This window comes from Zea mays, chromosome 1, assembly GCF_902167145.1.
Source record: "Zea mays cultivar B73 chromosome 1, Zm-B73-REFERENCE-NAM-5.0, whole genome shotgun sequence".
Taxonomy (NCBI): Eukaryota; Viridiplantae; Streptophyta; class Magnoliopsida; order Poales; family Poaceae; genus Zea; species Zea mays.
In genome coordinates this window covers 302,383,020-302,390,870 of record NC_050096.1, presented here as the reverse complement: position 1 = coordinate 302,390,870, position 7,851 = coordinate 302,383,020, and the positions used below count along the sequence as shown (strand labels likewise).

The following is a 7,851-nucleotide window of genomic DNA, read 5'->3' as shown; positions in this document are numbered from 1 at the left end:
GATTTATCATAGGTCTATTCGTCAAATTTGATGAAAAGACCTCATTCCTCGTATTAAACTAACTATAAGAAATGAAATGGTGATAGATCAACTTATTATATTCCACAAACCAGAAAAAGAGAAGTAAGAAGATAATTGACTAACTCATTACTCAAACCAAACACCATATTATAGTCCCAAAGCAAAATTGACGTCTGCTCATCACAAAATGTACATGTTGATTAAGCTGAAAATCAAGTGCATGCATTTCAGCCTTGCAAACTGGCAGGAGCTTGGATTGTAACATATACTTTCAGCAAATGCAATCATGAGTTTTTCAGCATCATTCCAAGAAATATTATGTCTCAACGATTATAAATACAAGAACCTGTTTTTTATTCTGATGGTTCACAAATTCTCCGCAAGGAATGAATTCTAAAACAAAATGGATGAATGGAATGGGAGCATGATAGGCTGTAAATATAGTTGAAATCGACGATGTATATAAAGCTTACAGCCGCAACAGCATCTTGCGTTAAACACAGATGAACTTCTTCACACGGTAATCATGTTCCTTTGATCTTAGCCACAACGCTAAAACTCTCAACTTACAAGTTACAAACAACAGCTAAGGCTCATCCTAAAACTTACATGGGTCCACGCTCCAGCAACTCCCATCTGAATGTGGGCGCGGCATAAACCCTGGGAAAGGTATGGAGGAGTATGCCCACGCAGACACAGACCACAGCAACTCCCATCACAGTCAACATCGCTGGCCTGTAAAGGAAGGTCCTCGATGTAGAATTCGGATACACCCGTGCCTTACGGCTGCAGAGGAGGCAACCTGGCACTGATGCAGACATTGGCATGCAGATCTCGAGGCTAACATCGCCAGGCTTAACACCATCAGTTATTACAGAGCATATACTGCTCGGAACACCGAGGACAACACGGCCTTTGCCAAGATGCTTATCAATCTTCTTTTGGACCAGATTCAGGTAAGCATCATTGCCTCTCTGCCGAGCATAATCTTCTGGGGTAAAACCTGTTCCGTCCCGTGCATTGCTCCAAGCACTAATTCCAATCTGCATGGGATAAGTCAGATATAACTATGTCATTCAACTCTATTAATTAAATTTAAAATATATGCAACGCATGTGATGTGACATCTGGTAATTCATGTATCTATCACTTCAGAGTTCAATGTATGTGTAAGTCTGTTCTTTAGTGAAATAATAAAATATCATAAGAATGATAGTTTACTAAGTTTCTAATGACCTACTGTTGTAAATTAATATAGCTCAGCTTGAGGTGGTGGAAAATAAGAGGTAAAATTCCAAGAACTAGAAATAGAATACCAGTCCAGGATCATCGGTCAGCACATCCAACACATCCTCTGCATCACTAGTGGCAGCTGCTATATGGAGGGGGGTAATCATTGACGGGCCCAGAGCATCAGGTCTAAATAAGTATGTCTGTGCAGTCCCCTTGGAGTTTTTGTTTGGTCTGTATCTCAGCAGAAATCTAACCATGTTAACAGACTTCCTCCGTACAGCAGCATGCAACAAATTTTCTGAAAGCACCACCTCTTCTGGAGATCGGGATCCCACATCGACAAGGCCAATAAATAAGAAATCTAACAGCATTTTGATCACAGCACACCACTCCCGCTCCATGGCAAATACACCAAGATTCCTGAATCTCCACATGCTAAAGGTAGCTACAGATGTATCAGTTACATTCTCTTTAGACATTCTGTTCGCTCTGTGAAGAAGCCAACCCAGCTCATTTAGAAACTCCAGAGCTTGTTCCCTGGCATTATCATTAGCATCTGCATGTTCGATACTGGAGGACTCAAATATGCTCTCCAGCTCAGAAACCTCAAAGCATATGTCTTTCTCAGCAATTATGAAGGGGAAGAAGCCATTGCTAAAACCACTATCTTCAACCTGAAATTGCAGGTGATATTCAGGAGGAATTCAAAGTTACAGAAGAAAACTAAAATAACAACATCATGATAAAAATTATACAAGTATATTTTGCTCCACGGTTGGGTTGATAGCCTAGAGGTGAAGGCGGCGTTGTCCCTTTCACCAGGTCAGGGGTTCGACTTCGACCCCTAGTTCCGCACCCTTAAATAAATCCCCTCGTTGTGTCCCGTCCGCTCTCGGGAATCGATGTCCTGTGCGTCACCCTCCGGCTGAGCCGTTGCAAAGTGGACAGTTGTACTCGGCCCATTAGTGATGGGGGCAGGGTTCGGGGTTTTCTTAGTTGGGACCGGTGGTTCGGGTCCTTCTTAGCATTATACCGGGAGGGCGGTCATACCCTCCCCAGCCGAGTTTTTTTTATATATTTTGTTCTCGTACAGAAGCTATATAAGTATATTTTGTCCTCGAACCGAAGCTATATAAGTACAACTATTTGTACCTCTATAAATCCTCTTCCTCTTGGACCAGGAACGGAACAACAAAAACTGAGGCATTCGATGGCCCTATCCTCATACTCATCATTTTCTGCTACAGAGTCTGTGTCTTCCTGGAATATACAACGTCCTTCAAATGAACAAATTAGCCTGCGAACATGAGAATGTGGTATTTAGATGTAAATCGATAAGCTGAAGGAAGCATTAAGGTTTATTTGTATATACTTCACGAATAAGTTAATCAAAATTAAACACCTTGAGGAAGTACTGAGTAGATTAGATCCTTCGACTCTGAAATTTATTGTTGCAGAATAAGGTGCAGCAACAGGTTTGACACATAAAATCTTGCAGTAATGATGAGAACTGGGTGCCAGGGGTCTGTCCAACATAATTTGACCTGCAGTAAGATGAACAAAAAAGCTTGACATTTAACAAATTTCCTACATAAAGTATAAGAATAAAGCTTGCACAGCAATCACTGTAAAAGAGCAGCTAAATGCCAGGTGTTGGCTCACCATTGAGCATAAAAGCTAAGCGACGCCGAACCATCACAAATACCAAGCCAGATGCCCAAAAGTTGTCAGTGGAGCTACTCAAAAGCTTATCCAGGTGCAGGCTCATATTCTCAGAAAGCTATAGAAAAGATCATTAATAATCAAACAAAAAGGGCACTATTTTTACATGAGAATTCAGAAAAGAAGCATACCTCTTGCCATGCAGACTCAACTAACCGTAGATATATTGTTAGAATAATACACCCAGGTCTAATATGGCTCTCTATATCAGTAGGGCTACTTGACAACCAACCAAGAATCTGAAAAATTAGAATTTAAGTGTTAGGTTTAGGATATATTTTTTGGCCGCGTGCTCACAGAATGCATAATTTACCTGTGACCGCAAAACTGGGGGTAAATCACTGGGAACTTTGTCAAAAAGCTTGAAGACAATCTTATCAGTTCGGCACTGCAGGCAAAATAACAAGAACCAGATGTTTCATAAGATGGCATCTAAGCATAGTAATGTGCAAATCCATATGGAATGATATTGTACAATTAGCATCTTGGTGTTTGCATGAGTGCTGCCAAGATTATGGCTCCTAACATGAATTCTCTGGCTCTCTGCATCAAAACTTTCCATTTATGTTGGAAGGCTGTCCAGTTCATGTTACTCATTCAGTATTTGCATGGCAGTATGGCACTTTTGCACATCAGATATGCAATCAAAAGTGCCTCTATCTGATTGAAGTATGTATCTTTGAAGAGAAATTTAGTAGCACATAGTATTCTTTTTATTTCTAGGCTTGGATCTTGGAGATTGAACACTTAATTGGTTCACTTCTCTATCAGAATCCACTCTAGCATATCTTTTATGATTTACTTCTTGACGGTGATGGCTATCACAACTTCTAGTAAAAAGGTATTAAAAAGTCAGGTAGGTGTAAAAAACAAAAGTTGAATGATTAAAGGTAGGACTCGTAGGAGTTATTAAATCCCTAAAGCCAAGTATGGATTCGCAATCTAGTTCTACAGAATCCTAATGTACTGATGTCTCAGTCTCCGTCATTAAGGTGCACTGAAAATCTTATTCCAATTCGAATTCCAACCTTGAATGTTATAGACATAAACTTGCTGCCAATAACAGCTTGATACATATGTACATATACTATTCCAATACCATAGTGAGTTGTCAATTTTCCATTAAAAATTATAGCACATCAAACTGTCTCATTAATATATAATCTGTTATTATACAAGTTGATAAGTCATAAGAGTGCTCACAATCTGCCGTTTATCATTCCTTCTTTATATGAATCTGTTGCAAGGAATAAAAAACAAACCTGAGCGTCTCCATTTGAGCTTGACAATGATTGTGTTGATGTTGAATCTGAGTTGCCACTAGTCTGCGGTGGACTTTGAGTAGAATCTTGTTGCATCCATGATGCACAATTAGGAGAGTCAGCTGTCTTAAAGGCAGGTGTAGGTGAACCTTCTTGTCCATCCTCAAAGCCTTCCATATCATTGCAAGTGTCATTCAGATCAAAATCCTTAAGCTTGCATGATGCGGGCTCTGTGCAGTCAGGAAGGAATTAAGCTGAAATTGTAAATCATAAAAACCAGTTTCTGAATGTTTAGCAGTGGTTGTACTTCATACCTGGAGTTACCACTATGGTAGCCTTCGACTGTACTGGCACAACAGATGATGATGCATGTCCACAATGACTACCATTCACGAAAGGCAACTTAGAGTTAGATGGCCCTGCAGCCTCTTCTGTGGCATTAGCTGTTCCAGAGGTTCCAGCATTTGATCCATTTTGCAGGCTTTGGTATGCCTCCAGGAGTTTACATAGTTCTTTTGGCTCCAGTGATTTGGCAACAGACCCTAGGTTCTTCAAAAGAGTGGATAGCAACTCCTGGCCATTTGAATGCTGAACATTATCAGCTGCAAGGAGAATTCTAAGAGTCATGTACATTCCTGATATACAAGTAGTTCTGCAGGACACATAATTATATATATGAAATACATATGTGGAGTTCATGTGATTTGGTAGGCAGAATAGAGATTCAATTATTGCTAGATTGATCCATATGGATTAATGAAGATTGAGAAGATAATGAAATTTTTCTTTGATAATTAAGAAACTTAAGATTCGAATGCTCGGAATGGAAATGACGGAATGTCCACAATACCCGGATTTTTCAAATCTATTTCAAGGTATTTTTGTTGATTCATAAATCAAGGCTTGGTACAAAAACTTGAGAAGTTTCCAACAATTAAAGATGCAGATCACCAAACTGCATTTCAGTTATTTGGAGAAGGATATCCCATTGCAAGAACCCCGATAAAAGAAAGGGATGCAACAAGACTAGGTAATAAACAGATAATTTAAGGTCACGCAGCTAGTAATTGCAGCACTCTGTCAGTGAAAGATGCTAAATCTCAATATGATATCCTCACATGCAGCTCATGGAGGAACATCCCGTGACTGTGCGCAATCCTAGAGTTGTCTAATAAACCAATTCATGAAACTTACAGCACACCAAATGCCGTGGAACATCCTTATGTCCCAACATGTCAAAATGAGTAATTAAGACCTCATATACTCTTGTAAAACAGATTACGGTCGCTTATCTTGATCTAAGCCTATACCAAGAAAATTTAGTCAAAACATTACTACCAATTTCATAACATTGAAGGGAAAATAAGTTATACAAGTATCTTAGAATAGAAAATTTGGTCTAGCAAGTTAGCAAACTTACAGTTCAAATTAGCACAGATTCCAATAAGGCTCAACAGTAGATAATTGCTGATTTTGTCCTCAATTGAAGCAGTCCCACAACTTGCAGTATCAGGGCGGGTTTTTCTCCTCCGTTTATTGTGGCCTGCTAAGCGTCGACGGCAACTTCGCTTCCCTTCATCAAATTCTTGAAGAAGGTGAAATCTGCACAAGAATATGTACAACATAATTACAGAGAGCAGGGCGGGGGGTCTTCTAAGTATACAGTAGCATGAACAAATTACTTAACAACTTTTAAAGTTCTAAGCATTAAGCTATTTAACCACTTCCCCAAGCATCATCCTTAGCTCTTGTGTGAGCACAGTGAATATTCTGGTGTCTAAACTAAACTAAAATTTCTTTGCAAACAATATTCACTTAAATGGTAATATTTTGGTCTAAATATAACAAATGTGCATTTCATCTATTTCCTTCTCCAGGTGTCACAGATATAGCGAGTCTGCGAGTGTCAAAGATCAAAGGTTGGAAATCATCATGATGGTCAGAGTTTTGCACGTTTCTCAAGTCTGTGTGTAGCTGCGCTAAATATAACTTGCATAAGGTATTTTACCCATTCATTCTTCTATGAACAAATAACTGCATATGATTGAAAGGTAATAGAAGCAGGCAGAACCATAAAACTAACCTACTGCATTGCTGGCAGAACCTCTGGACAGTGTTTCCGACCACGGCGGTGGTGGCCTTAGCATGCATCTCGCAGACCTTGTGCCGGCGGTGATAATCCTTCGCTGCAGTCAGATCTGCTCCGCAGCCCTCAACCTGGCATGCCGGCCCACTTGAGCCGCCTCCTTGCACCCTGATCTTCTTTCCATTTCTCTCATCCTCATTTACATCGCCGTTCTCCATCGCTCCAGCACCAGCAGCACTACCCCCTATTATCAGGCTGAGCGACCCGCCACCATTCACGACCGTGTCCTGATCCTCCGTTTCATCATCGTCGTCGTCGTCAATGACCACGGCCCTTTTCCTCTTGTCAGTATCACCTCCCAAGCCACCATTCTTAGCCATCTCTTCCCCGGCTTCCTCGGACGATGACGGCGAGCTGTTCAGTCCAGAGCCATTCGCCGCCTCAACAGGCACCGGCGTGGCAGTAAACCGCTGACTGTCCCAGCTCCACTCGTTGAGATCCCAGCCAAACACCCTGCTCTCGCGCCTGTTGAGATCAAGCTCGCCCAGCCCGCTGCCGTACAAGTGGCTGCTCCGCGCGCCGAACCTGGCGGCCTCCATGTCCCCTCACCTCCCAAAACCCTCCGGCAACCTTCTCCGGTCACAGGTAACTCTCCCGACGGAGCGCAGCAACCGCAGGAGCCGAGAGATCTAGTCGGCTCCCCTCCCGCTCTGGAAATCGACGAACGTGACGCCCACGCAGCCCCGGATCCACACCAGAGAAACCCACATGCCCTCGCGCCTCCGCCTCGGGCCAGCGGGAATCAGAGGCACCACCTCCAACCCGAGCTCATGCCGCGCGAATCACCGGAAACATTCCAGGGGGGGAAGCAGAAAGAGAGTACCGAAGCGAATCAGCGCGGCGCCGAACCGAGCGAATTGGCGGCCCAGGCCGCTGCTCCGTGCACGAATCGGACTCCGGAGTCGACGAGCTGGGCGAATCCGGCGGGAGGTTGGGGAATTCGGCGGGGAAGCTTTGGCAGGAATGCACAGCAACGGAGTCAGCAGGGGTGGAGGACTGGAGGGGAAAGAGCAGAGAAAGGTAGCGGTGTGGGATAGCATGTGTGAGTGGGGAGATGATAGATGGGGGACCCGTAGCGGGGTGGCCCAGTGGAAATAGGGCCACCGGAAAATTGTATGCCACACTCCAGCAGGCTACACGACGATGTGTGGAACCGTACAAGGGGGCAAGTGGATCCAATCAATGGCGTCGTTAGAGCAGCTCCAGTAGTTCTCTAAAAGACTTCCTAAATCTATAATTTAGGTAGTTAATATGAAAACTATTCTCCAACAGTTCTCTAAATGAACTTTCTAAATTTAACAACTTATCATCTAACCTCATTTTCTCTCTACATTTGGCAACCATTTAACAACTCCCTAAACAAAAATGTTGACTGCATTATATAGTTTTTGTGACTTCTTTTTTATGTGGATAGATATAAAATAAAATTACAACCTATATTTAGAGAACTATTGGAGAACTCATATT

At 42.4% G+C, this 7,851-nt stretch overlaps 1 protein-coding gene across 2 annotated transcripts; it reads right to left on the bottom strand.

The window, feature by feature from the left end:
• Positions 1 to 429: 429 nt before the first annotated feature.
• On the bottom strand, positions 430 to 7,472 carry sbp17 (SBP-transcription factor 17). Of its 2 annotated transcripts, none has more exons than XR_002266911.3 (11): positions 6,322 to 7,466; positions 5,659 to 5,840; positions 4,553 to 4,840; positions 4,239 to 4,468; positions 3,290 to 3,364; positions 3,108 to 3,215; positions 2,917 to 3,034; positions 2,657 to 2,798; positions 2,407 to 2,551; positions 1,262 to 1,928; positions 430 to 1,064 (listed from the first exon to the last, which is right to left on the bottom strand). XR_002266911.3 is itself a non-coding variant. In NM_001359731.1 (11 exons), the coding sequence occupies exons 1-11, from the start codon at positions 6,921 to 6,923 to the stop codon at positions 627 to 629; spliced, it is 2,919 nt and encodes a 972-aa protein (NP_001346660.1). In that variant the 5' UTR covers positions 6,924 to 7,472; the 3' UTR covers positions 464 to 626. The 2 variants fall into 2 exon arrangements, 1 of the variants encoding a protein (NP_001346660.1); NM_001359731.1 differs by having other exon boundaries at positions 464 to 1,064; positions 1,338 to 1,928; positions 6,322 to 7,472.
• Positions 7,473 to 7,851: the final 379 nt, after the last annotated feature.